This window comes from Scedosporium apiospermum (genome assembly GCF_000732125.1).
Source record: "Scedosporium apiospermum strain IHEM 14462 chromosome Unknown SEQ_SAPIO_0022, whole genome shotgun sequence".
Classification (NCBI taxonomy): Eukaryota; Fungi; Ascomycota; class Sordariomycetes; order Microascales; family Microascaceae; genus Scedosporium; species Scedosporium apiospermum.
The window spans coordinates 358177-386078 of NW_015971723.1; the positions used below are offsets into that span (position 1 = coordinate 358177).

Sequence of the window (27902 nt, forward strand, 5' to 3'; positions counted from 1 at the left end):
AGCATGCCGATTTCTGATTCCTCTGAACCTCGCCGGGTGCTGGCCCGGTTGTTGTCCCAGTTCCTAGAGGAGGCTGAGTTTCTATTTTACCGATTTCCATTGCTAGGGTACACGTTCTTCCCGAGCATTGTCTGCGATCCTGCATCAATACGTCACTAGCGCTGCTTGTCATTCTTTCTTACAAGTTCCGAAAGTGTCAGGTATCCGGTGGTGGGTCATCGCTCACGTGGGCTTCTCCTCTGCCAACACCATGACTGCTACCACTAGTAGAGCCCACACCGCCAGGTATCTGCGCCTGCTGCCGTCGACGTTCCGGCCTCTCCAGGCTAGGCCAAAGCCTCGTCTTCACCGCGTTAAGCCTTTTCCCCAGGCTTTTCCCCAGCCAGTCCGTCTCCTTAGGTCTAACGACGCATATCCTCCCCGCTTTCATGCACTGCTGACATGGCCCATCCTTCGCCCTCTCGCACCGCACTCTGCGATCCCTGCACCAATCGCATGCCTCTGAGGGGCTTACCTCGGAGTAGGCGCTCGACCCTGCTGTCAACGGCAACACACCTTCCCTCTTCTCCCTTGACACTTTTGTCTCGTCGGCCCGCACAGCCGGTCTCACTACCCCCGCCGAGGATCTCTGCTCCGGTGGCTGTTGTTGTGGCTGCTGTTGCGAGGTCGTCCCTGTCGACGGCGCTGCAGGCACCGACGCGTTATGGGTGTCGTGCCGTCCGATCCGCAGTGGCGTGTCGACTGCGGTCCTGGCACGAACGTGAAAGACAGGGTCCCTGTCGACGATGAATTTAATATCCAGGACGTCGTCCCCACTCGTGTCGTTCTCAATATTCGTGTCACTAATACTCATGAAATCAAAATTCGGTTCCGGGGGCTTTTCCTCTATCTCGGTTTTAACCATCCAATTTTTCAGCTCAGACATTGAAGGAAAGGGTTCGGCAGGTGCATGGAGACTTGGCTCCGAGGACGTCTTCCTTCTAAAGTGAGCGCGTCGCAAATGTCCGGCAGCATTGTAGTAGGCGTTGTATTTCCTTCCCGATCGGCAGGGTGCGCATTTTGATAACGGCGTTATCGGCTCAACGCTACTGTAAATACCGACTGTTCTTGGATCTCGAATTTGCCATTTCGTGAGTACATTCGGATGTTTTGATTTCATATGCTGAGAAAGTTCGTCAGATCCACGGAATCCCTGAGGATGGTCGTCGCATAAGTGGCAGAGGAGTCGCGGAGGCCGATCATAGAATGCCATCTTCTCTTTCTCCGGAGCGATGCGAGTTCTTGGACTAGTCCCGGGTCCGTCCGATCCAAGAGCTTCCGTAGCTGTTGAGACATCGTCATCCTCAGAGAGTGTCGCGTCGTCTGCATTCGGACCGGCGAAGGTCACACCAGGAATGATCACCTCAGCTGCCAACGGCTCGAGGTGGTATGAAAGATGTTGGGCTATTAATCGAACGCCCCCGTTACTGATGTTATATGAGACCTGGCAAATAGGGCACACTACAGGCTCCTTGGCCGCAGAATAATGCTGGGAGAGGTGTGTAATCCAATGGAATTTGAACCCGAACGGCTTGAACTTGAGAACGCAGGCCGGCTCGATGCACATATAGGGTTTAGCGTCGGCCATAAGGTGTCTCCTGGGTCTACGTCAACTTCTTTTCTTCTTTTTTGTCTGTTAGACTCCTCTGTTATAACTTACTTCCAGGCTTTCTCGTCTGCAACTCGTACGATCTTGTCACAGGCCTCGCACCGGAAAGCTTGCCCCCTCACAGGGAGCTTGGGCAACTCGATCTTGACGGGTAGATCGGAACCTCCTTTGTATGACCTGATCGTCTCGGCGTAGGAACTAGTTCCTATCGATGTGCCTAGAGCAGAGTCTACGAAGTTTGAATCGGCTATCGTCATGGCTTTTGCGCTGGCAACAAGTTTCGGCAAGGGATGTTGGTCCTCGGAGGCAGTTGATATCTCGGCCATATCCCTAGAAGTCCTGCGCTCTCGAAGCGTTCTTAGCAGCGAGTTGGCAATGCCGCTGGCCACAGACTTGTCACACTTGGGGTAAACATATATGATGAGAGCCACCAAGTTGGAAACCTCGGTTGATATGTCGATGTGCGCGGCTGTCTCCTCGAAGCTTTCGTCAGGCAACGGTTCATCGAAGAGTGGCCCCATATCCATCAACGCCTGAGCCAGCGTCTTCAGATTACTAGCAACCTTCGCCAAAGAGTCGTCACGTCGCAACCTCGTGTCGTCCGAAGTAGCTGGTTCGTCCTGTCCATCCCATGTTGAGAGACTCGCTAGCACTTCCGACCTTGTTACCGCAACAATTTCGCGATGCTCGAGAACGTTCGCATCTTGGGCCAGGGAAGTCAAAGGGATGAGACCTGCAAGCCCTATCATCAGCAAGTCTTGATGAGGTTCGCATCTGCGGAAAATGCGAGTTATTTACGAGCGCTGAGAATATCAATCATTCGAACTAGAAAGCTGATTGTAGCCTCTCGGATCTCCCTGGAATGAGCGAGGGCCAGATCCAGTTTTCCATGGCGGACGCCATAATCGTAGGACCACAGGATGATGGAGCTGTAGCCTCGCTCCAGTTTTCGGTACAAAGACGTCGGAATACTTTCGTCAGATAATAGTTTGGTCAGTATGCACCGATATAGATCGCAAACGGACGAATATAACCGAGCGATGCCACCAATATAGCTACCATCCGAACTGGTCGTATCAGTATCAGGCTGAAGAGTGTCTCGCCAATGAGTGATGCGGTGATGCACCTCCTGGTCAACTTGTTTGGAATCTATCATGCTGGAAATTGGTCAAAGGCCTGAAGGTGCATGGCTAATCGGGATCGTCTCATCGCCTTAGTGAAGCACTTCTTCGATATTGGCAAACTGGAAGAGCCCTTCCAGACCTGATGTTGCCTCGATGTCGCCGCCGCAGAGCTTCGGCCTTAGGTGGGTGAAGAGTGGGGTATTCGATGACTAAGCAGGACTGCAGGAACAAAAATCATGCTCTTGATGTCTTGAAAACAATCGCAGGAGCAAGACACATGAACTGAATTGGGTTGCCATAACGTATCTACGCAACACGACGATATTCATCTAGCAGTGTTGTGGGCGAGATGATTACGGGTAAAACTTGGAAAGGTTTGATTCTTCCATCACCTCTGGAATCCCGCTTTACGAAACTCATCCAAGATCGCATCCAATTCACACACAATAGTTTTATAGACCTCGTTCTGAAGGTCAAGGTTCTGCAACCGCGCTCCTTTCCCAAAGTCACAATTGATCAGCTTATCCGTCATGTCAAAATAGGACTTGCTTAGTCTTTCCAGGCTCGGGAGGCTTTCACGGACTTCCTCGTCATCATCCCAGCGAATGGGTCGCCAGAGGCCAATCTGGAGAAAGGCAACGCCAACACACCAGAGGGTTAGATTTCGAATGCCGCGTCTGTTCATTGCGCGTCGTACCTCGACAGCTGAAGCTGCTTCACTTAACGTCTGGGCTGTTTGTGAAGTGTCCGTCCTGTTGGGTAGATCGGCGGTGAGGTGCAGGGTCTGGAGATCATCCGAGAGCTCTCCCATTCGGGTCTGATAAAATGCCAAACTGTCCAGAGTCCAATCCTCAGTCCACCAAAGGGTGTTGTGATGCTGAAGAGCTGATTTAACCACCAAGCTGGCAAGCCAGAATCTTGTCCCATCGCATGTACTATCGTCCAGTGGCCAATAGAAGATATTTTGGATCGGCGTTAGGTTCCCCGTAACCAGTGTTCGAGGCTGATCCAAAGAATTGTGTCCGGGAAAGTGATCGAAACTTCGGACACGCGACTCAAGGTGCCCCAAGCACAAAGGACGGTGGCCATCACCAAAGTACATGTGGGAGTTAGAGAATAGCCGGCAGGAGTCTTTGCACATTGACAGGTCCGTTCTGGGAGGAGGCGAAGTGCTTCGACTGCATGACGAGCTTTTAGACCCCAGCTCATCCATATTATCGCGCGTATGATCCGAAAATATCTTGAATGGCGAGCTGCTGATCCGACGGCGTTTCGCGCTGTGATCTTGAGACTCAGATCTATCGGACCCTACGCCGGAAGTTTCCGGCGTCAACAAACCAGTCTCGGCAGCAATTGGTTTCGATTGAACGCAGATCTGGTGGTTGTTTCTGTATGAACGAGTGGGAAGTGAGAATCGTGATACGATTGTTAGAGATTGGGAGGTGATCGTACCCTCGTGAATATTTCCCATTTATCGCTCCCTCCGGGATTCCGTCTTCGTAATGTAGAACCAAATCGAGACAGGGACGTCCTGGAGAGGTACTTGCGAGCAGAAGCTTCGCAGAATGCCGCGAATGTTCCGGCCTGAGACATGTCCATTTTGCAGTTGTCTCCTTAAGCCATAGAGCTGCATCCTGTTTTCTGGTACGATATTCGTGAGGCAGACCGGATATCTGGGCAATTTGGGCCCTGGTAGGACCGGCTAGCCTCTCTGGGCTTGCTCGTTCCCGCAGGCCCCGAAGGTCAGATATCCACCGCCTTAATTTCTCGATATCTTTTTCGAACACGGCTTCGTCGAGCACGACCTTATTGCGATTTGAGATTCGGTGGGTTACGCTGCCGCCCTGTAATAGTGTGGATTTGGCCCGACGTTAGAAGCTGGACAGATGAGAAAGAAGAAGAAAAAAAATGAAATGAAATAAATGTTGCGAATAATAATATTGAGCCTTTCGAGAACTGCCAGGCTACATGTATCAGACACAATAGAACATGAAACGAACATACCTCTCCTCCGCTCTCGTCGACCTCGTCAAACCGGCTCAAATCTGACTCTAGACTAGCCACCTTCTTGGAAATCAATTTCACCAAGTTCTTGAAAGGTTCCTGAGACATTCCCAGGTAGTCGTGGAACGACTCCTCAAGATCTGACGATGTCCAGAGGTAATGGTCAAAGTCGTCCAGGAGCTGGCTCGCCTGGACGCGTTGATGTTTCTCGAGCACATGTTTGAGAACCTGCTCGCACTCGTGCAGGAAATTGCGAACTTGGACGGAGAAAAGAACGCGAATTTCCTCAACGGATTCCATATAATGGCGGAACGATGACAATTTGTGACGGCATTTGACGCCGAGCTTGCAGCCTTCCACGACTAGAGGTAGTATGGCCAAGGCCAACTCTGCCATTTTGGACGATATGAATTGGCAACCATACGCTGGCCGAGAGGAAATGACTGGCAAATAAATCGTCTATCGCTTCTTCTCCGCAGAGAAGACATTTGATGGGGTCACGTTGAGGTGCGTGGTTGGCAAGGCTTCGTCCGCCCCGCTCTCTGAAGCCGCAGGCGGGTGGCGCTTGGAAGAGTGGTTGATCGATCCATTGGAGATGCATGGCAGCGCATGGCAGTGCTTTCAGCGAACCCATAGCCAAGCTAGGCCCCTTATCGCCCAAGGCAGACAGATGTATTGCCAGGCTGTCTCGACACCACCAGCCACGATGTCATTGAAGGGGAGGCCTCAGTCGCAGCACCCCTGCAGCCTGGTCACCCTGAAGCCAGGAAAAGAAATGATCCTTCTTGTCCTCACCTCTCTACTTACCGACACAGGGCAGCCCCTGTATACAGATAATACTTTAGGAAGCTAGATGAAAACAGTCCGTGTTGAGAAGAGTTCTTGAGTTTCGGGAAAGACGCGCCCATCTCGGGAAGCGGGACTTTCAACACTGCACATCAGTATATTAAAAGGAAAAAGAAAATAATAATAATAAAAACCAAAGGCAATTCATAGTTCCAAGATGGCGAGAAATACAGCATATGAGGAAAATTAAGTTACGGTGAAGTAGGATAGGAAAAAGAAAATGGGCGAAAAAAAAAAGTTGGTGGTTCTAGTCCGCTATGCGTTTCGAACCCAGCGGTACTATATTTTGGGGATCCCAAGAGTTCAAGCATTCCCTGATGAGTGACCCTCAAGATCCCACGGGTTCCCTGCTGTTGAAAATTCCGACCCAAATTTTGATATTTGAGGCTTATTTCAGGCTCCAAGATTAATGGGGAAGATGGGAAGGTGCGATGCAGTGCTGAGGCTGGGGGCGAAAGATCACCATATCGTGGATCCACATTGTCACTATCACCGAGCCTGGATTTCTTACAATCTGGTGGGGCTGCTTGCTTGATCACCATTTCGAAGAACAGCAGACGAGTTTACAAAGACAAGTGTCTAGTGAATATGACAGGAGAAGAGGGGGAAACAGACTGGTCGGCTGCAGCTCAACATTGATCGTTCTTCCTCACATTCCTCCTTTTCTTTCTATCCCCTTTTGGCCTTGAAAAAGAAGTTGGCAATCTCCTCGGTCACCCCCTACTTACAATTAAATTGTGACCAAGAACACCCCGACGCTGGCAAGTAAAACGTGAAAATGTTCAAAATGTTCAATGCCTCAGCGCGGGTTGCGTCCCCTGCTACTGTTGTTCGGAAATCCAATGTTGGCTCTCGTTTCTGGTTGGCGGACTTTATCTCCAGAACAGCGCTCGCTTTGACTCGTGGGCGCGTTTTTAAAATTTCCAAGGGTTGTAAATCTCCATTTGGCCGCATGCCACCTCACTGCCGGGTTTACTTTCCACCATCTAGGAGCCGCAAATAATTGTGCCGAGCGGTCTTCATGGACGATCTTCAGTTCATGAGAGGGGCGCTGTAACCCTTTTCGCAACCTCTTGCGGTCCGAAGCCGAAGGACCCGTTCGATTGGAAGGAAATCTGACGAGATGCCAGGTTGGGCCTCTTGGAGATTCTTCATGCCCTCAATTGCCTTCCAATGCGGCCTGCTCTCACCTTAGTGTAGGACGGATGCCTTCTCCGCAAACTAATTAATGGTTCGAACGCGGTGACCGGCCTCAAGACTAACGAGCCAGGTCAACCCCAGACAAGTGGCCACCGCCCACGATGGAACGTGGCAAGCGGAGCGGGTGTGATCGCGCTCAGCTCCAGAGGCCTAGCGGCGATTGTGTGTTTCCTGATGCCATCAATGCCGGGCCGATGAACCTGGGGAATGGACCCATGAGATGGAGTTCCTCTTCAAACGTCTTCCGACGATCCGATACCTCTCCCAGAAGCTCCATTTTAAGATGAGATGCTCAAAAGGCGCCATTTCTTATTCAACTTGGCTCGATGATAAAAGGAGACCGGGCTCCTACCCATCGTCTTCATTTTGTTCGTTGTTCTCCATCGGGTTCGGTCCTTCTTAAGCTTGCTCTACAAATCCTAAGAGACGAAACAAGGAAAGGCAACATAGTCACAATGGTTGCTAGGAACCTCTTCCTCGCTGCCGCCGCCCTCGGCTCGGCCGCCTTGGCCGTGCCCCTCGAGGCTCGTCAGGCCTGCCAGACTGTCTGGTAAGGACATATCCCTGTGAGAGAGTTCCAAGAGAGAGAATCCCGAGACTAACAAACTTCTCCAGGGGCCAATGTGGTGGTATCGGCTGGTCTGGCGCTACCTGCTGCGCCTCCGGCAACACCTGCGTCAAGCAAAACGACTGGTATTTCCAATGTCTCCCCGACTCTCAGGCTCCCCAGCCCACCACCACCAGCCGAACCACGAGCTCCCAGGGCCCTATCCAGACTTCGTCTACCCGGGTCACCTCGGCTCCCGGAACCACCACCACGCAGCCCCCGGTAGGCTCCGGCACCGCCACCTGGGAGGGCAACCCGCTCTCGGGCGTCCAGATGTGGGCCAACGCCTACTACTCCTCCGAGGTCCACAACCTCGCCATCCCGTCTCTCACGGGTACGCTCGTTGCCAAGGCCTCGGCCATCGCCAAGGTTCCGTCCTTCATGTGGATGGATACCCAGGCCAAGGTTCCCCAGATGGAATCCGCTCTCGCCGACATCCGCGCCGCCAACAATGCTGGTGCCAACCCTCCAAACGCCGGTATCTTCGTCGTCTATGACCTTCCTGACCGGGACTGCGCCGCGGCTGCCTCCAATGGAGAGTTCTCCATCGCCGACGGCGGTGTTGCCAAGTACAAGGCTTACATCGACTCCATCCGCGCCAATGTTATCAAGTATTCGGATATCCGCATCATTTTGGTTATTGGTAAGTGGCTCCGTCCGCCCCTTCTGTTGCCCCACGCCGCCCCGGAATTCTCCACTCCGACGACTCCACACCGCATTCCGGCTCCGGCTTCAACTCCAACACTGCCCGCAGCCAGTCTCCTCTCCAACTTTTCGTTTCCTTTTCTTTCTTTTCCTTTTTTTTTTTTTTTTTTTTTTTTTTTTTTTTTCAATTTTTATTTCCCCTCCTCATTCCTCTTCTCCCCCCTTCCACCAGCCTTTCTTTTGCCATTGTTCTTTCGAGCTCTGCAGTTTTGTGCCACTTCTGCCGTACTGACTAACACCGAATCGCGACAGAACCCGACTCGCTTGCCAAGTAATATCTTACCCTCTACCCACCCCACGAAGTCCTCAGGATTAAGATGGGTACTAATCGTCTCCGCAGCATGGTCACGAACATGAACGTCCAGAAGTGCGCCAACGCCGCCAGCACTTACAAGGAGCTTACCATCTACGCCCTCAAGCAGTAAGATCTTTCCCGGGGTCTGCAGCTAGAATTCTCCCTCTTTTATAACAGAAGCTGATCGTTTGTGCAAGGCTTTCTCTTCCCAACACTGCTCTGTACCTTGACGCTGGTCACGCTGGTTGGCTCGGCTGGCCTGCCAACATCGGACCCGCCGCCGAGCTGTTTGGCCAGATCTACCGCGACGCCGGAAAGCCCAAGTCTGTTCGAGGTCTCGTAACCAATGTCTCGAACTATAACGCTTGGAGCCTTTCCTCTGCTCCCTCTTACACTAGCCGTATGTCCTTGCCTCCTTCTTCTCCATTTTTATTTTTATTTTTATTTTTTTTTCTTCACCTCCCAACCCTCCTTCGGGAACATGACCTCTGAAGCTAACGTCTACCAGCCAACCCCAACTACGACGAGAAGCACTTCATCGAGGCCTTCAGCCCTCTCTTGGAAGCTGCCGGATTCCCCGCTCGTTTCCTCATGGACACGAGCCGCAACGGCAAGCAGCCAACTTCCCAGAACGAGGTAAGCTCCCAGCCCGACTCGATGTGACACAAAACACAGTATCGATATACAGTGTCATACTAACATCCACACGGTGGGGTGACTGGTGCAATGTCCAGGGATCTGGCGCCGGAGTAAGTTATTTCTGCATCTGAGATGAAGATTGAGTCGATTCTGACCTCTCTAGGTTCGTCCGACGACGAATACCGGCCACAACTTGCTCGATGCCTTCGTCTGGGTGAAGGTGAGAAACCGCCCCACTTTTACCCGTTTTAGTGGGCCGCTTACTGACCATTTGGTGAAATGACGATGCAGCCTCCTGGTGAATCGGACGGAACCTCGGACACCAGCGCCGTTCGATACGACTACCACTGCGGCGCCGCGTCCGCCCACAAGCCAGCACCCGAGGCTGGTCAATGGTTCCAGGCGTTCTTTGTTAACATTCTCCAGAATGCTAACCCTGCTTTCTAAGTAATGAGCGGGCCGGAAGTATTGGCGGCTGGATGGTGAAGGACGAATCATGGACAAGATAGTTCGAGGCGGTGGGCGACGTATTGATGGAAGTCACTGGACGATGGAAACAGAATGAGCGACCGAATTAGCTACGTCGATTTATTCTCTGTATATATTTCTCAAAATAGGGCCACTTCAAGAGATGGAGAGGTCAATAAATTCAAGTACATATTGGCTGGAAATTGATGGCCCTTGGAAATGCCAAGTGACGTTGTAAATGACATCACCCGTCGCCGACTCAGTAGTATAGCCCACGCTCCATCTGAGTATCTTGAACGCCACCATTATACGCCATTCTCCTGCCCGTTTTACCATTTACTAGCAGCACCGAGAGAAAATATCAATTGATCTCAGATGGTCTTCTCGAGTCTGCTGGGTTTTCGAGAGGTTCCTCATGCCACTACACATTGGGCAGGACAATCTACGGGATCAAGACGCAGTCCTGGGCCAGTTGGGATGCCAATTTTAATCCCTAGGTCATCTCTATCTTGTTGGGGCAGTGATTCCAATATTTCAGTACAATATCATCCTCGGTTTAATGAAGTGAAGTGAGTGAGGCTCCATGATGTCGAGTTGGGGAATATGCGATTAAAAAAAAAAGTTCTATTAAACGAGTCCAGTTCAGTCTTATGCAATTTGAGTTAAAGCGTTGATGAAATCTCCAGTCTGAATCAAATCCACCACAAGCTCGAAACCAATCTTGGACGCCAGCTATTCCTCCTCTAAAACCCGCCGATGCTCAATTGCTCGGCAATGAAGCAATGCACCTTCATACAGAACCTCCCGCGACCGCGCCTACTCGCCCGCCGTTATGACCGGACACACGCGTACTCGGACGAAGCTCCTCGAAGAGGTCGCATGCCCACCCTGGAAGCTGCCGACCGAGCTCGCCGACAAGACGAGAGCGAAGGCGTGATCAAAGTTGATGCGGAGAATAAAACGGTCGAGACGGCAGCGGGGACGCTGCCGCTATCGCCCGTCATGAACCCTAACTGGATCGCGACGGCGCAGCGATTTACGAAGCCGAAGGAGAGCCCCAAGCCGCAGCCGACTGGGAGATGGCGGAGGCTCTTTGCCAAGAACATATACGGTTCGTGTTTTTTTTTGCCACATCGTCGCTGCAATAGTTAGGGTATAGTTGCCTGAGCATCTAGCTAACCTCTCCGTACCTTGGCAGCCCAAGCTCTAGCCCAGCCCATCCGCGCCTGCGCCCTTACAAGCGCTCGACTCCCCCAATATTTCCTGCAACAGTTCCGACCCGTCCTCAATCCCGCCACCCAAACAGCTTGGTGGATGCCAAGCGAACTCACCCGGAAGACGCGTACTACGTCGTCCGACATACTCGTTCAAAATAATAGCACCCTCAACGTCGTCGAGGGTCGCCGAGGTCCTGCGAGCTACGTGCTTGCCCACAGGAGAGTCATGTGCCGAGGTCAAATAAAACCGCTGCGTCGCTCATGGATATCAGGCAGGCTCATGAGCCCACGGTCGCGGGACATTCAAAAGTTACCCGGAAAAAGGCCTCCGGTGTGGAAGGAGGGTATGGACCGAGCTGTGCTGGGGATGATGAGGGACGAGGTTGTCGCGGATCTGTTGGAGCTGGCGAAGGCGGTGGAGGAGGAGGGAAAGTTGTTTATTGTGCCCGTGAAGGAATGGGCTGATGCTGAACCTGTCAAAATGAAGGGATGCATCCTTTGGTGGGCGGGAAGGCAGGCCGCGGAGAACGGGGAGGGTGCGGAGACGACTGATGAGGACTCGATGTCTCCAAGGCCCTATACAACCCTGGATGTGAAAGGTGTGTACGGATCCAAACTCCCCGTCCATAACCTCCATTCTATTCTTGGGGCGCCGCATCTCGCTAGATTACGGCGAGGCTCGGCCATCTTCCGTGACAATACCATGGCCGTGGTCGCTCGAGTAAAGACAATACCGGTACAGAAGAAACTGTGGAAGATTCATGGATACGTGGCGGGACGATAGGAATCGCTACAGATCCGTGTAAAACAATATTAGATTTTCGATACCCTTAGAAACATTTGCTTTTTCACACTGCATATGGGGCTGAGCCGTACGTGTCAGCATTGCTCGGAGCGTCTCTCCAATCGTAGATGTCTTACTGGGATGTGGATGATGTTAGCTGGCTACTGGCTCGCGCCTTCCTCGCATTTCCCTGCGGCTCAGCATCCTCAGTCATCCATCCTCCACATCACAAACCTCATGTAACCTCACTCCTTATCTCCAACTTCCCAAAAACACCTCATCCATCACTCCTAAAAATGTAACACGAATTTGCCTTTCACCAGACGCGCCCAAGAAACTGCACGAAACGACTTGCGCGAAAAAAAATGCTGGACAACCCCGAAATAATCCAACCCCCACATCCCTCCCACCCCACATCTCACCTCCCAATCATCCTCCTGCACGACGGAGGCGGCACCTGTTTCGCCTACAACTGCCTCGACACCATTCCGCGCGCCCTCTATGGAATCCACAACCCCAAATTCTGGGCGGGTGAGAAATGGGAGGGCGGCATCCCGGAGATGGCGGCGCTTTACGCCAAGATGATCATCGAGCTGGTCGCGAGTCCGGATTTCCCTTCTCACGGACGGGAGGAGCGGCGGGGCGAGGGGAGGGCGAAAAGGAAGAAGATTCTATTGGGGGGTTGGTCGCTCGGTGGGCTTTTATCGCTGCAGGTCATGAAGGAGTTGGAGGACATCAAGAGTAGCAACGAGGAAGTGGGCGTCGAAGTCGTCGGGTTATTGCTCATTGATAGCATTTACCCCGTCTCACCCGTGCCATCTACGCCTTTCACGCCGTTGTCGAGTTCTCTTCCCCCGCTGGGACCGGACGCGACGGAATCGCAGAAATTGTCGCGCATTTGCATAAATCAGGCACCCGCCATGATTCGCGCGTGGACCCTACCCGTCTTCGACGAATTGCCCCCCGCGGTGCTGATCAAGGCAAAGGATCAAGTCCCTGTTTGGACCTGGAAGGCGAATGGTCAGGTTGAAAAGGGCGTCAGTGGGTTGGACGTTCATCGAGCGGATAGGGAGCTTGGATGGGGAGCGTACAGGAAGGGATGGATTAGGGATGTGCTTCCGGCGAAGGGGGATCATTTCAGCATGTTTGCGCTGGAGAACATGGAAGTTATCACACCGGTGATCGAGAGGGCCTGTAGGGCGTTGGAAGTTCTTGCGGAGAGACGCACTGGTGGGTTTCGATGAGGTTAGGACTTTAGGGTATGGTAGTACTGCTCATAATATCCCCTCCATAGAGTCGGGACCAACAACTCATAAATGGAGCAGGTCAGCGATGCACGCTTTACCCCAACTGTTTCTAGTCCAACACTTGTGTCAAGGTGCTTAGGGTCCTCGGTCTTTTAAATGGCAAAGCCATTCTCAGAATATTCCGAAATGGAATCAGGTGCATTCGATCGTTTAGACAGACGGAAAAGCCGCTCTATGCTCATGAATGTGAACCCATCAACACTGTGCGGGCGGCGAAACTGTAAGGAGATCCGAGGCAGAACCCGTCAAGGGCGACTCTGGGAACAGAAGCTAGAGAAGATTGTGTAGAAATCGATGGGTGCATCTTAGAAGGTTAGCTTGTATACATTTGATGAAGAAGTATCTGGTCCCGAACGATCTCTCCTCTCACGAAACGGGTTCGTTCAACTCTTCCACGTCATTCAACATCTCATCCACGACGTTCTCAAACTAACTCTGGCTGCCTTCGTGTTCTTTTATAGTAGCAGTGTTTCCGCCATCAGCATGAATCAAGCCCGGTAAGATCAACTAGACGAGAAGATTCGTTGCCAACATTTCGATATGCCCCCATCCTCGATCAGGTTCGTAGATATCCTCATTTTCGATTACTCAACTCCTGGAGTTATATATTCTACTTCTAGGCCAATTTCTGACTTTTCCTGTGGTGTTGCAAGCTTAAATCCCGATTAATGCTGTGTACTCGTCACTCTATGGCCCTTATCTTGCACATGGCTCTGGGCTGTAATTGCGCCTTTTTGCCAGTCTTTTGCCTTAGCTATATGAGGATCGAGGACAATATGGTGATGCTGTTTTCAAGCAGTGTCTAAATCGCGCTCCCAATACCAGTGGCAGTGAAAGAGACTTCTAGTTCCGGGGGCATCTTCTGCTTTAAATATTCCCAGACGACATGTCGGCAAGGGATGCCATGTGTTCACTGGATTGTGAAAGTGAAATATATAGTCGTCGACACTGCTTGGACGATTTCATTGCTCTTCCCCAACTCTTCGGGAAGACGTCTATACGTTCGCCTCGGCAATAGGGCCAAATCCACGCCAAGCACGTTTGGGTCAGTCCTTCCAAATGACCTTTCTAAATAACTCCAATGTGCCGCGTCTGACGAGAGAGCTTGTCCTCCAGTCCTAGTCAAATGCCCGAACGGCGCAGTGCCCTATCCTGATGATATTGGCTGACGAGACTGGAACATATATAACATTGTTGATTGTTCATGCGATACCTTCTCTGTGCCGTCATCGGCGTCCAGTACATCGAACTGGACTGTGCTCAACGGTCTAGAAGTACCTCCCACGCCTGTCACATCAGACAAACTTCTGATGGCTTTGGCGCCCTTTCATCGTTCTAAACTTGTATATACTAACGCGGCAAATCGACGATTGATTCCTCGGGGGATTGACTCATGACCGATGAAAAGCGTAAACGCACGCTGTACTTGGGCCTCGGCATCTCGGGCCTGCGCGTCGTCGGGGGCGGCATTGATGACTTCGGCCGACTGCGATATGAATGATTGTAGTGACGTCTGATCCACAAGACCGGACAGGAAATCGGCATCGGGGGTGTCTTCGTCTGCCATGTCGTTCGTCGCCGCCGTCTCACATTCTGAAGAGAGCGCTTCCACCAGGAGGCGCAAGGTTTTACGATTCATCGAAGGGAGAGGTGGGATCCGGCGTGCTTTCGCACTCTTCTCCAGGTGGCGACCGAGGTTGCCTATGGCCTCCTCTCGAATATCTTCAAGTGCAGTCGGTTGTCAACACCGTCCAGCTATATCATCCCCAGGAAATGCCTTCGGGCCTCTACCAGCCGGACAGATCGCAGCGAGGAGGCTCCAACTGTGCGTTGTGGAACTGCTTGAAAGTGAAGAACTTCCTGATTCTCATCTGCCGCGGCACAAAAAACGAACGACGCAGGATTCTTCGCACCTTCGCATGGATGGGTGCCATATATCCTCAGCGGCAATATCTGAAATGAGAGCTGAGCGGCCTTTGGGAAGCTGCGCATAGAGAGCGCGCACCCGAAAGTCACGGTGTGGGCAGAGTCGGGCGAAAGAGTAGAGAGTAATCGTATATGAAAAAGAAACCGGAAGGAGAATACTCTAACTGGCTAAGAGTAGGATATGCTCGTCTCAACCCTGTTACTTCAGGCTTTCGATCCGCCTTCCCATTTGCCTGGCCAACCCGAATGGCATTGGGTTTCTCTGGGCATTCCACAACAAGTATGCGTGATACTTGATACCATGAACCTTCGTGATGATATATAGCTGAGGCCGTCATCCACTGGCTCTGGACATTCTTCGCAAAGTTGTATCGAATGTTCTCCGATAAAAACCAAGATGCTAAAGACAGCAGCACCTTTCGCGAAGGAACAGATCTGGCCGCGTGAGGACCGGACAGTCTCCCTACTTCGGCTAGGAAAACGTAGAGAATCGTGGTCTAGATAGCGTTAAGGAGGGAACACTTTGGTAAACAGGAGATGGGTATCTTCCCCTGGAAGAATGCGGATAAGATGGTCGTCGAAATCGCCCTGCGGCATATTGAAATGGATCGTTATGGGGACACCAGCCTGGTATCGGAAATACTTGCCTCCGTGGAATTGACGAATCAATCGACCGCATTGACGATATATAGACCGTCGTATCGTATCCTTTTGGGAGCTCATTGTTGTATATACGATCTTGGCTGCCAATGGCCCGCTCTTTATGATAGGGCCTATATATATTTTCGAGTGCTTTCATCTCCAGATCTCGACGCTCGGAAACGTGAGAGAACTTGAGGAAGACAGTTTTCGAGAGGGCTAGCCGTAGGCTGAATGCGTTCAAGGCTCCTCTGCATCCCCGCACTCATCGCCCAGAGCTGCCGGGGAACTGTGTAGAGACAGGCGCAACCTCCGTTGTAGAAGCAGTCGAGCTCACATTCGAACTTCTTCTCAATCGCTTGTCACAGTCCCTAAAATTCTCCCATCCTTCATCGCTCTCATGCTATCTATTATACCAGTCTAATGGCTGCAAAGATAGAGTGGGCAACTTCATTCACGGTCGGCAGACACAACCCTTGATGGTGTGCCGCCAAGGCCTATCCCAGATCATACGCACCGGCCTGTTATTCTGCCTCTCCTGCCTCTTATGCCTTCGCTGCTTGTCCTCTAGTTTGCACTTACGGGCGTCTTTATCAAGCGTTTTTATCAGTCATTCGATTTCTCCTTTGTGTGTTAGAAGCCAGACTCGTGACGGCAAAGGAGTATTTATCACCAACAGGTCTGATATTGAGGAGACCACGTTTAACCTACCGAGAGGTGATAACAGGTCTATTATTTTTCCGGGCAATGAGACCCTCTATCGCCTTTTGGCGTATATAGAAGTTCGATTCGAGTATATCCGTTCGGAACAAACCCAGGGCCATCTCAACATTGTCGCTCTGCCTAAGAATGGCCCTATTTATATCGGGATTTCTGATGGATATATCTGCAAATGTGCACCTCAGCACCTGCAGGTGCAACTCTGTTCATAACAGAGGGTGGACGAAGAGCTTCTTTCGGGTATATAAGAGTAATCTCCAGAGACGAAACCACACATGCAGGCAGTAAGCACTCGGAAGAAATCAAGGGCTGCCCAGCTCCAGTCGGACGAGCGTCGCCGTCAATGAGAGCAATGGCGCCTGAATTTTGCCGAATGGCTCAAGACGAACCGTTTCGGAATCGGTACGAGTGGGAAGAGAGAAATGTCGAAGACTTCCTGAGGGCTATTGTTTGATCCTACGGAGCATGAGCGGAGTTAGCACCGCGAAGGAAAGCGACATATAAGGGGGGAGGGAAATGGCAACGTACAATGGACTGCGCGGTGGTGGTGGTGGTGGTGGTGGTGGTGTTCAAACTGGGCTGCAATTGAGCGGCGAGAAGGAGACATTCTTGCTAATCGGTGCCCTTAGAGGGGAGGGGGCGCAACGCAAAATGTCGTCGATATATTTCTGCAAAAGCATGCTGATGCTTTTTAAGGGTCCCAGAAACAGAGCTGTGTGAGCTTGGGGAGCCGGCCGGGAGACTCATCGGGATGGCTTCTTGCCGGGTAAGTAGTGTCCATATATAAAATGAGGAATGAATGGAAGTTTGTGTCGATATCTTCAAAACGGGCTGAAGTCCTGCCAATGTCTTGACGACCGTGCAATGGCAGTTTTGCCCGAGGGCACCAAAGGCGCGTGTGGTATATATGAACAATTTTGGATATTATCTGGCATTGTTCGCCGTTTAAGATATCGTTGATCAGCCGGGGCGGACAGCAGCCACGAGGTTCTTTATGGGCAAATTGACCCCTTTGTCCTTCCAGGCGAAGTTTTCCTTCTGAAGGGTTTCGATGGGCCTTTTCCTCAGTAAGCCAGCCTCTTCACCCGGGTGTACTTTGCGGGATCCTACTGGGCGAGGTGCCAGAGTTATCGCTGGCACGGCATCACCCAAGCACCGCGTCGGGGGCCGGAGCGTTAGGTTCGGGGGAAACGACAGGGGACGGCGATGGCGATATAAGGATGGGAAACGAGAACTGATTCCAGGGATTACCAGAAAAGATTTAACGCTGGAGCCGAGCAAAGGTTGATAAGCTCCTGGGTATCCCTTTCGAATGCCCGGCCTTGACGTGGAAGCTGGCCAACTCCCGCCAGGACTTCATCGAGGGCGCTACTGATCTTGCGGAAGTGCACCGTAGAGTTATATAGAGAGTGAATCCCCGGAGACTCAGCTGGTTATCTCTCAAGGTGCAGACAGCTTCTGGGATCTTCGTTCCCGCTTAGAATCATGGGTTCTAACTGAAGCATCTTGCAAGCGAGGTCTCGACAGGGTCTAATTGGAGTTTTAATTTCAACGAGGATGAACACCAATGATGGATATGGAAGAGATTTGGAGAAGGTGCTTTTCGCTTGCATATAACGTTATAAAAGTAGAAGAAGAGGCGGATGAACACGCCTCGATGTCGTCTTCGTCCGTCCTGATATTCCTGCGGCAAACGATATCTTGCTACTTTCTCGTGGGTTTCCGGGTTGTATATTTCTTCGAGGGTGGCGAGTCAGAGTGCCCTCGACAGCGGCCAGGCTCAAGCCTAAATATTGCCAGGGACAGTACACCAGTTGCTCTGACCCAAATATAACCGTGCCCGAATCTTCAACAGGGATGTTCGGTTTGTCGTCCTGCAGAGGGTTGTCGAGAATCGCTAGCAAGAAGAGGATCCGTCGTGGGTCTAAGTGCTCGAGGCAACGATGAATCGATATATCGGGTACCCGGGCCATTCCTGTCGCGGTGTAAGATGGCTGGGTGTTTCGAGGAGCTGGAGAACTGGACCACCTGGCAGTTCCCCTTGTCCCCTTTTTGACAATAGGTCTAGTCGTTAGAGCTGGTCGTCGATCTCTTCGTCATCGGGTGGTGGGGATTAATAGTTACCTCTCCTAGACCAATCACGACCAGGCCCCCAGATGTTGTCTCCTTTTCCTGCCCCACGATTGCAGTCGGAGCTCGATAGCGTAGTGAAGAGTAGATGGATAGACCAAGGTAAAGGAAGGATAGAGTTTGCAGGCATAGGTGAGATGATGGAGGAGAGTTTGAAAGCTGGGACGAGGGGAGGAAAGAGGGGTTTTTTTATAGACTCCCAGAATCCATCGCATGAGGGGACTGGGAGTGCCAGAGCTGCCAAAGTCTCTCCAACTACATGAATGGATCAATGTGGTTGGAGATGCCTGGCAAACACAAAAGTCGATCCAATAGGGGTGGTCTGCAAACGCTTGCGTTGGTTACTCCACCCACATGTAGATGAATGTTTGCGACATACAATGCTTGCTTGAGAAGGAGGAAAACATTATTCCTGGTCTCAAGCCCCCTCTTCTTCGTATCCCTCCCTCCCTCCGATCAAGGGGCTACACCCGAATCCCAATTTCTCCTGATTTCTCCTGAAGATCCTGTTATCGTAAGCCTCCTTGTTGAAGATATCGATGTATTTCAGTCGTCTCCGTATTCGGAGAGAAGAGCAAACGTACAACTGCCACGGGCTGTTTGGTACTTTAGGTGCTGATGGGCAATGCAATCCAGGTATCAACAGTTTGAAGTGGAATACCTTTGTATACGGGACTGGTCTGCCCGGTTCCTATTTCCAGGGGGTCTGGAGAGCGTAAGCTGGTCCTGTTCTCTGAGGAGTCGAAGGCTGAGGGGATCCAAGTTCAAGCTCTCGAAATGAACCGAATGGCTATTTGAGACATGTCTTAATCCCCACCTCCACCTTCATCTTCATGCGTGAGCTGATCTACGTCGAATAACATGCTTCGTTTCCTTCCGGTCTGCCACCTGAACCTCACTCTACCTTAGAATGCACCCATTACATCGGAAGATTAACACCTCCGAACAGGTTACGGTATCTCACAAGTCTTAGGTTAAGATCACTCAAAAGCCCAGACAGCTCGTTAAACACAGAAATATTTACGCCCACCAGAATTGCGTGGCGTGTTCGTCCCTTGGATTCACATTCTTTAGCCTAACACCTATTCCCAACCCAAAAGAAGAAGTCCAACCCCTATGAAACTTTTATCCCAAGTATTACAAATGTCATGACCAGCAAGCATATTTATAAAGGGCCGTCCCAAAACATAAAAGTAAACCGACCCTCATTTTCACCCCATCGTACAATAACAAACCTCCCCATAGTCTTAATAAAACTCCCTCTTCGGTGGAATCGGCGGCGGTGGCTTCTTCGACCGACAAGGCGGAGGCGGAGGCGGCGCCTTCCTCTGCCCAAAACTACTCCCCGTCGTGCTCCTGCTCCAACTACTATGGCTCGTAGCGGGACTCGCGCAGCGATCCGACGGACCCCATTCGGGGCTCAGACTGGCGCTGTCGGGAGTCTCGTCGTCGTATCCGTCGGTGAAGACGTTGTTATGACCGCGCGAGTAGGAGGAACCCGAGGAGGATGAGGTGACGTCGGTGTTGATCCTGCTGACGGGGCGGAGTTGCGCGCGCATGTTGCCCGTCGGGATGGGAATCATCTGGTGCGTAGACACGCGGTGTTCGAAGCTCGGCGAAGGCGTGGGCGGCGATCGTCCGACGATGGAGTTCGACCTGCCGAACGTCTGCGCTCGCGAGGGGACCTCTGGCGGCGGCCGTCTCGTCGACACACGTACAGAGCCCATTCTCTGCGCAGGATGCTGCTCAGGCTCTTCATACTCTTCCTCATAAACATGCTGCTGCTCTCGACCAACCGAATTCTCGCTGGTGTACGAGCTATACGAATAATTCAACAACGACGGCCGACTCCTAGGCGGTGACACCGTAACCCGCCCCCCACTCGACCCTCTCCTCGAAGCACTCGCCAGCTCTTCCCTCGCGCGTCTCAGCTCCTCGGTGCAGCGCTCGTGGAAATCTAGCTGGGCGTCGAGAAAAGTGCCCAACTCGCGGAGGCTGTCAGTCTCGGCCTCCTTGATGTCCTGCATGCGGCGGAGGACGTCCTCGTTGGCTTCTTCGAATTTGGCTTTGGAGGAGCGGACTTCTTCTTCGAGGCGGAAGTCTTCGCGTTTGGATCTTTGGGCTTTGGAGATGCTTGTGTCGTAGGCGAGTCGGCGCGATTCGAGCTTTTTCCTGGCAGCCTGGAATGTGCGTGTTAGTGAGGTGAGTTGGGGGGATTGTATTTTTTTTCTAACATACCTGGTAGTCTTTCATCATGGCGAGGGACCGGTTGAGCGACTCGAGCCACGTGCTCGTGATCTCAGCCGTGTATTGTTCCTGGATACTAGCAAGTCGTTCGTTTGTCCGACCAACAGCTGTAAGAACACAACACACAGTTAGCACAGAGCATCATTCACAAACACCCAAGTATATCTCTCTCCAAAGGAACATACCAATCAAAGAGTTTCCGTACTCAGAATCATGCTCAAAGTCCTCGCCATGGCTCACCATCGTCCTCCCCAAATAACTCCCCGGAAGCCCCTTCTCCTTATCCTCAAACACCTCGTTCCGCTTCCCGGCCCACTTGACGTAGGCCGTCGTAGACTTGTGCAGGCGCTCGGCGCCGTCGATCCTCAGGGCCATCTCGGTCTCTAGCATCTTGAATTCGTCAGAGTGGCTCGTCTTGGCCTCGGAGCCCATCTTTTCGCCGGCCCAATGGAAGGCGCGGTCAAATTTCTTGGTGATCTTCATGGTTGGTGGTTGCGTTTGATCTGTTATCTGCTGGATGGAGAGTAGATGTGAATGGGGTACTCGCGGTGCTCCTTTTTCTAGAAATAGGACAGGACTCGTTAAGGTTTTGTAGGGGGACCGTTGAGTTTTTCTTAATATTAAACCGTCTCTATACCCGGCTTCTAGATTTTGCCAAGGTGGAAAGTGTCAATAATAAGACTTATATATTACCGAGTATAACGGACGGGAAAAAGACAGGTTTCGTTGCCGGGTAATGTTTTGCCTCAGACTAAGCGAGACCATACGAGCAGAAGGGTATAAGAGTAAAGAAATGAAAGGGAGGTGAAGGAGGGATAAAGTATCAAATGGTATAAAAGCGATGGACGGGACCCGAGTGGAATGGACAAGACAGCGAGAGACATGGGCGGGAGTGGAACAAGATCGAAAGCCCAGAGCAGGTAAACTAGCTGGCAGTTCGATCCGAGACCCAAAAAAATGGAGAAATATTCATGCAGAGGAGAGAAAGCAAGAGAACAAAGGAGGTAATATGATATGAAAACAAGTCTTCGAAGGTGAAGAAAGGATGGGAAGCAAAAGCAACAAGAGCGGAGGATGAATTAAGGTACAAAGTGCCAAGACGGGAGTCTGATGTAGCTTTAATCGATAAGTCTCTCCCAAAACTTCGGGTGATCCAGGTATCGATGTGCACAGGACCCGGCCGAAGGAGAAGATGCAGGACACGGACGAGAGCGACAAGGGGACAAGGGGGAAGGCAAACAGGACTTGGTAGGAAGACGAAAGAAGGGGTTACGCGTTTGGAGACGCACGGCATACACATACCTTACTTTCCATATATGATATGAGAAACAGGGGCCCAGACGTCTAGGAATGCAGGAAAAAGAAAGACGTGATGTTGCCAGTTTTCGCGACTGATGGTGTTGTTCGTCGATCACTCTTGGTCAATTTAACTTGCAGAAAGCAAGGACGTCGATCATGGAGGTCGGACGGGCGGCGAAGATGGAGGGAGACACGTCGAATATGCTTCTTCTCGAGAAGGGGGAGATCAAGTTTCTAGAGCCAGTCTCTAGATCGAGCCGCTTTCTCTCTGGTCGGTGTATCGATCTCGGCACAAAGGCGAGGAAGAGGAATCGGCGGACGGGACAGATATTACATGCAGCGAGCGGTCGACACAACGCACGAGATGCCGGACGCGGAACGGGCGAAAGCAAGCCTCGATGAAGCAAAGGGAATAACAATATATAAAATTAAACCAAAAAGTTGGCTGGCCAGGGAACCGAAACAACTCAAGAACCAAAGGGTTGGGGATGCCCGCTCCAAATAAATGAACCACGGGCCAGAGTCGTATCGAAGCCTCTTTTTCAAGTAATAGTTTAATACTTCAACGGTATTAAACAACAAAGACCGACTAGTGAACTAGGTGAAAAAGCGACCGACGGTGGTGCGACAATTTAAACCATTCCAGTGCTGCCTGCGCTTCGCTCGATAATCTTAGTTTCTCTCGAGCAGGCGCAATGTATCCCGTTTGATCCATTTGATCCATCCCTGTTCCCCCAAGCTCCAAGGTCTGGTCAAAGTCAAACTTTAGATCGGGACACCCATTGTCTGTATTCTCTGCTTCCCACCCACAAGGTGCGCAAGTATATAGACTAAATGGCTACCAGGAAGATGCTTCCCTTCCTTCCCTCAACAAATAAACCCCCAGCGTCCAATCGACGAGCCGCGACGTGCGCAATCGTGGGTTCGATGATGTGGTCCCGTCGGATCATGCGCCGACCAGCAAAAAAGAGACCAATTCAATGGCCCTGGCTGGGGCTCGCGGCGAGACAAATTGGCTGGCTTGAATGGAAAAAGGGGGTCTAAATTAGGAAAAAAAACCTTTCTTTGGCTCCGCCGTTGCACCAGCGCCGGTGCTGCTCGGCCACTCGTTCCCGAATCCCCTGACGCTGGCGGTGACGGCGCCACCACTTGGAGCGGCGTGCCGAACGGGCTTCCTGTCCTGAACAGATACTAGAAACGCCCCTGGTTCTATTAGCTCCACCAGGTCTCTCTCCGGGGAGGTACATCTGCACACCATCATGTTTTCCCTTTTCCCTTGTCTCGATGTCCATCATCGATGTGGTGTACTTCGTACCTTGGAAAACGCTCATCCTTTCCTGTTTTCACTCAACCCACTTGCGGTCCAGTTTGTCCCTCCCAATGCTGCTTCTTATTCCAAATGCTAGCCGACGGGCACATTCAAGACAAACCCAGCCTCAGGATCGGCAATTAGCGCGTTGCGATAGTGATCGGTTCGCAACTCCTGGGACCCTCTCTTTCCTTCCTCCCGCAAATACAGGTCAGCCCTTCCCTTCGTACTCGTTTTTTCCCACGGAGACGGTATTGCTTATTCTCTGCAAAAGAGATAGCGCGAACCGTGTCCTCAATGTCTCTCCTCCATTCCCCTCTCTGCAGAGAAACCGTCCCAGTTCCTACCCCCCAAACCCAATGTATCATCGCCGGAAAATGCATGAAACCATCAATAGTTCTGCAACTAGTCGACGGAACGGAAGGTCACACCCTCCCACGATGTCCCATCCTCCCACCCGCACGGGAATCTAGTCCGATATTCCCATCAGAATGAGAAAATACTGCAGCCTGGAGGAGAGGAAAGCTCTAAAAAAATCTCGTGCTGCGCTCGTGACTGTCTCTGTCGATCTCCCTCCAACAAGCTGCGAATATTGGCAGACTCCAGTGCACAAGGACCCGAAATTAACCTCACACCATGGACACACCACTTTGGATGGAAACCGTCCAGGACAAGACCTTTCGGTCAGCATCCCTTCCGGGAGCTGAAGCCCTCTTTTTTCCAGTACCAAGAACAATGAACACAGAAATAGAAAAACCTTACTTCGTACTCGTTCCTGTACCAATGCTCCCACCGTCCCGTTTATTACTTGTCGAAGGCGTCAAGAACTCGAACGGTTCTTCCCCAAAACTCCCAACAAACTCAATCCCATCCCACACTCGTAACCCAATCATTCCAGGTCCAGAAAGTGAAAAAAAGCTCATGGACCACCACGCTTCGACCACCACCTTTCATCCCCTGAGCAGCGCCGCCAAAACCCAAAACTGCTCCAACTGATTGGTCACGGATGGGGCAAACCGCTGAACCGCCTCAATGCTGCTCGAGAACCCACACGCCGCCGACTTAATAATATCCACCGCCACGGAACCTCTAACAAGGTTAAAATGGGGCGAGCGCCTCCTCAAACATTGCCCGGCCTTTTCGTACCGACTTGGACACTGTCCCTGGAACGAGTGCAAGAGACATAATAGCACGCGACTTGTGGCTCTCTTGGGACGGACAGAGTAAACTCCACCCACGAAACATAAACTAAACTACTCCGTAGGAAACCCAGAGACTCTGGCGCTAGCACAGCCTCTATAGCGGGGTAAGACTTGAAGCCTCCACGTTTGAGACTCGACCCCTTCGCCATCCGTGATTTGGCCACGGAGGTTTGCGTCTGCCAAAGCTTGTTAAAAATAGATGAGGGCCAGGAAAAGAACCCGCTGTACGTTAATCATTTTCGTATCCCTGTTTCATCCCAGGAATACGCATATCCTCTCGACCTTCGCGCATTCATGATCCCAGGATAAACAGATATACGAGACAGGAGGTAGTGGACAGTGGATAGAAACCAGTGGATCTGAAGCTTTCCGAAAGCTGTCAAAACTTGTTAGATCTCTGGTGATCTCCACAACGAACGCGTATGCCCTCTTCTCTCTGCGCCTCAGTGGATCAAAGAAGTCACTCGACTCTGAAATATAAGCCTGCGAAGAAAAGGATAAAAATAACTTTAAATATATGTATTCGAGTAAAGAGGAGAACGTGGTAAAGAGAAATACAAGGCCTTGGGAACAATCGCCTCTCCGCCTAAGGGCAAAAGACCTGTCAATGCAAACGCAGCCCATATAAACTACAACCTCCCACTACCACCGGTTCCACTGATGTCCTTCCCAGAATATATCCTTCCCATGCCTCTCCAGTCTGAGAGGCTGTACCGAATACAGTCCAGTACGCCGCGTGTCATATAATCATTGGCGAAAAATGTTTAAAAAAACGTCCAAAAAGGGAAGAAAAATCAGATTCCATGCCCTTAATGCCCTTGTTCCCTTCTTAATCATGCGCTCTATATCGTGTGTTCTGCGTATGTGTGTGTGTGACCCTGCTAATGCAAACTTCGCAACCTGTGCCTGTGCCTGTGCCTGTGCCGACCGACCTCTGCCAGAGACTTCTTTCCCGACGCTATGAAATGGGAATCATTTTTCTACCAATCTTATATGGAAAGGGAAAAAAAAAGAATAAGAGAAGAGAAAAAGAAAGAAATTGCTCAATGCTATAGTCCAGACTCGGGCGTGCCTTCGGGGCTCGGTGCTTGTGTAGCTAAAATAGATACCGCCTGTCCGGGAGGTCCAGGTAATGTTGCTGGCACAGGTGGTGGAGGCGGGGGAGGAGGCGGCACTCCCACTCCGTTAGCTTCCACCTCGCTGCCGTCCAGCATGTTAGGTCCCTCGGCATCCTGCTCTTCGCCCACATCCGGCCCGATCAGCGGTATCCATTGCACCGACCCCGCCGCCGGTTGGGTAATACGGAACCTCGAACCTTCACCTCGGAGGTTCTGGTATTCGCTCGCGGAGTTGAGATACTCCCGGAGTTGGTTCACGCAGTTTCCGGAAAACACGCAAAACACTTGCCGCTGGTGTTCAGTAAACTCCCGCGGTGCTTCGCGTCCGAACCGCTGGAACTCGTCCCTGAGGAAGGCTTGAACACCCGTTAGGCTCAGGTGTGTCAAGCGAGGACATGCGTTTAGTAGTTGGATGATGCTCTGCAGTGCCAAAAGTCAGCAAGGTTCTGCTACCAGGAAAGAGAAGGAAAGAGAGAGAGAGAAGGGAGAGAAAATGCACCTTTAGAGTAAGATTCAGGCAGTAACTAAGGTGAACGCGCTCTAGACTGGACACGTAATAGTCGTTCCCGATAAAGTTTCCGTGCGCATCGCGTCGAGCGCGAGTGTGGCGCCGCGCCAGCGCAATGACGGACTCGTCCGTGATTTGGTTGCACTTCACCAGCCCGATTCTCTTCAGCTTGGGTAGGGTAGCGAGGCGCATAATAGACTCGTCCGTGAGGTTCGTGCAGCATCCTAGATCGATATACCGAATCCTATTGCAGCTGTGGACTAGGCGTTTCACAGCCTCATCGGTGATCTGCCCGCAATGCCCTAGGTGGATGTAATGGAGATTCTTGCCGAGCCTGGAAATGGCGTACACGGATGCATCAGTGATATTGCGGCACTTGGCGAGCACTACGTTGCGCAGTCGTGGTGCGACTTCCATAATCTTCTGGACCGCGGCGTCGGTGATGCGCGCGCATGCCGTGAGGTCAAGGATGCGTAGGTTCTCGTACTTCCTGTCCGAGGGCAGGGAGAGGAACGCGCCGTCATTGATGAGCTCGCAATTGGCGAGTCGGAGTTCTCGGAGTGCTCGCCCTTGGAGGAAGAGGGCGGTGATGGGTTCGTTGGTGATGTTAAGGCACTCGTGGAGGTCAATCTCGAGGATGTTTGGACAGTGGTCGGCAAAGGCCTGGATGGCGTCATCGCGTAGCTGGTGGCATCCGTTGAGTTTAAGCTGAGAAGTCGAGGGTCAGTACGTAGAAGCATTATTGAGGGCCGGGGGAGGGGGGACGGTTCAGGCTCTGGTAGGGAAAGAGAGAAGGAGGGACAAAAAAGGGAGAAGGAAGAGAAAAACCCACCCGCTTAATGTAACGGCAGTTCTTCGCGAGCTCAATCATGCTCTCATTAGACACTTTATGGCAACCGGAAATGTTCAAGCCTTGAAGACGCTTGCAGTGAGCAGCGACGGCTAGAATGGTCTGCTCGGTGATCTGCGCTAGACCCGAGATATCGAGAGCGTGTAACGAGGTGTTGTTCTCGACGAGGGCCATGACGCCCGTGTCGTGGAGCCCCTCGCAGTTGGTAAGTGTCAGGCGCTCGACTCGGTTGCAGATGCCCAGCGGCATAACACTTCCGTCATTTAAGCTGTCGGCCAGGGCTGCAAGATTCAGGCGCTTGATAAAGGTATGGTACGCGAAGTAGGGGTTCTGATATTTCTCGTTCCGCATGGCGCGGCAGATTATCTCAAAGTTATCCCACGAGGAGCACAGCGGGCGGTGCCAGAGAAGATCGACAGCATTTCGGGCCCACCTCTTGCAAGTCAGCATGCATTGAAGAATCTCTCCCGGCTTCTCAAGCTTCGCAAAGATGCTGATGAGTATCTCGTTTGGTAAGCGGTGGATCGGGGCTTGGATGGCGTCCTCTTCGGGGGAGCTGTCGCGGACATTCATCGCCTGGAAATTAGGCACCGTTAGAGAAGTTTCCGAGTCATCGTTGTTCATGAAGAAGTCGGACTCCTCATTATCGGGCCCGAGTGGTGATGATATGGTGGACGACGAGCGGGAGGCTTGGTCGTTGGATTCAGCGTTGGCATTCGCCGTAGCGGCCATGACGTCGAGAGAGGGAGCAACTGGTCTCATGGTGAAGCGATATCTGACATGGAGGCGGGCTCGCAGAGGTGGATGTCGAGGGTGGCTGGTGGTATTGCGATGTCGTCGTGTCGTCTCAAGTCGACCAGAAGGGGGGGGCGGGGAGGGTCAGCCCTGTGGGTTGGGCACGGAGAACAGGGGTGGTGAGGGCTCAAAGTTTCGCTGGTCAGACTGTTGTCGGTGAGGTTAGTCGTGTCGCAGGAGGAAAACCAAGTCTGGGAGCTCCGTGAGAGAATGTGCAATATTATTATCGTAAAGATATATGACTCCAAGAGAAAGTGGGCTGCGAGGTATCGAGGTGTTGTTCGACTTTGGCTGGCAAGTATACACAGAGTTGGT

General features: G+C 51.9%; 5 protein-coding genes and 1 pseudogene across 5 annotated transcripts; 3 read left to right on the forward strand and 3 right to left on the reverse strand.

The window, feature by feature from the left end:
• Nucleotides 1-196: 196 nt before the first annotated feature.
• SAPIO_CDS0409 (uncharacterized protein) lies at nt 197-5172 on the reverse strand (the record flags this gene model as incomplete). Its single annotated transcript, XM_016783195.1, has 7 exons — nt 197-1643; nt 1700-2381; nt 2447-2619; nt 2708-2715; nt 3218-3657; nt 4439-4616; nt 4777-5172. 7 exons carry the CDS (start codon nt 5170-5172, stop codon nt 197-199), a joined length of 3324 nt encoding a protein of 1107 aa, XP_016646395.1.
• Nucleotides 5173-7277: 2105 nt separating this feature from the next.
• On the forward strand, nt 7278-9515 carry SAPIO_CDS0410 (Cellulase; the record flags this gene model as incomplete). The annotated part of the gene is made up of 9 exons (XM_016783196.1): nt 7278-7372; nt 7438-8072; nt 8387-8405; nt 8475-8555; nt 8627-8829; nt 8938-9065; nt 9164-9178; nt 9232-9288; nt 9360-9515. The coding sequence occupies 9 exons, from the start codon at nt 7278-7280 to the stop codon at nt 9513-9515; spliced, it is 1389 nt and encodes a 462-aa protein (XP_016646396.1).
• A 795-nt stretch (nt 9516-10310) lies between these two features.
• Nucleotides 10311-11537, forward strand: SAPIO_CDS0411 (uncharacterized protein; the record flags this gene model as incomplete). Its single annotated transcript, XM_016783197.1, has 2 exons — nt 10311-10647; nt 10735-11537. 2 exons carry the CDS (start codon nt 10311-10313, stop codon nt 11535-11537), a joined length of 1140 nt encoding a protein of 379 aa, XP_016646397.1.
• Nucleotides 11538-11902: 365 nt separating this feature from the next.
• Nucleotides 11903-12781, forward strand: SAPIO_CDS0412 (annotated as a pseudogene; the record flags this gene model as incomplete).
• Nucleotides 12782-19506: 6725 nt separating this feature from the next.
• SAPIO_CDS0413 (Uncharacterized protein) lies at nt 19507-20989 on the reverse strand (the record flags this gene model as incomplete). The annotated part of the gene is made up of 3 exons (XM_016783198.1): nt 19507-20439; nt 20498-20613; nt 20692-20989. The coding sequence occupies 3 exons, from the start codon at nt 20987-20989 to the stop codon at nt 19507-19509; spliced, it is 1347 nt and encodes a 448-aa protein (XP_016646398.1).
• A 4376-nt stretch (nt 20990-25365) lies between these two features.
• SAPIO_CDS0414 (uncharacterized protein) lies at nt 25366-27554 on the reverse strand (the record flags this gene model as incomplete). Its single annotated transcript, XM_016783199.1, has 3 exons — nt 25366-25854; nt 25934-26650; nt 26775-27554. The coding sequence occupies 3 exons, from the start codon at nt 27552-27554 to the stop codon at nt 25366-25368; spliced, it is 1986 nt and encodes a 661-aa protein (XP_016646399.1).
• Between the last annotated feature and the right edge of the window lie 348 nt (nt 27555-27902).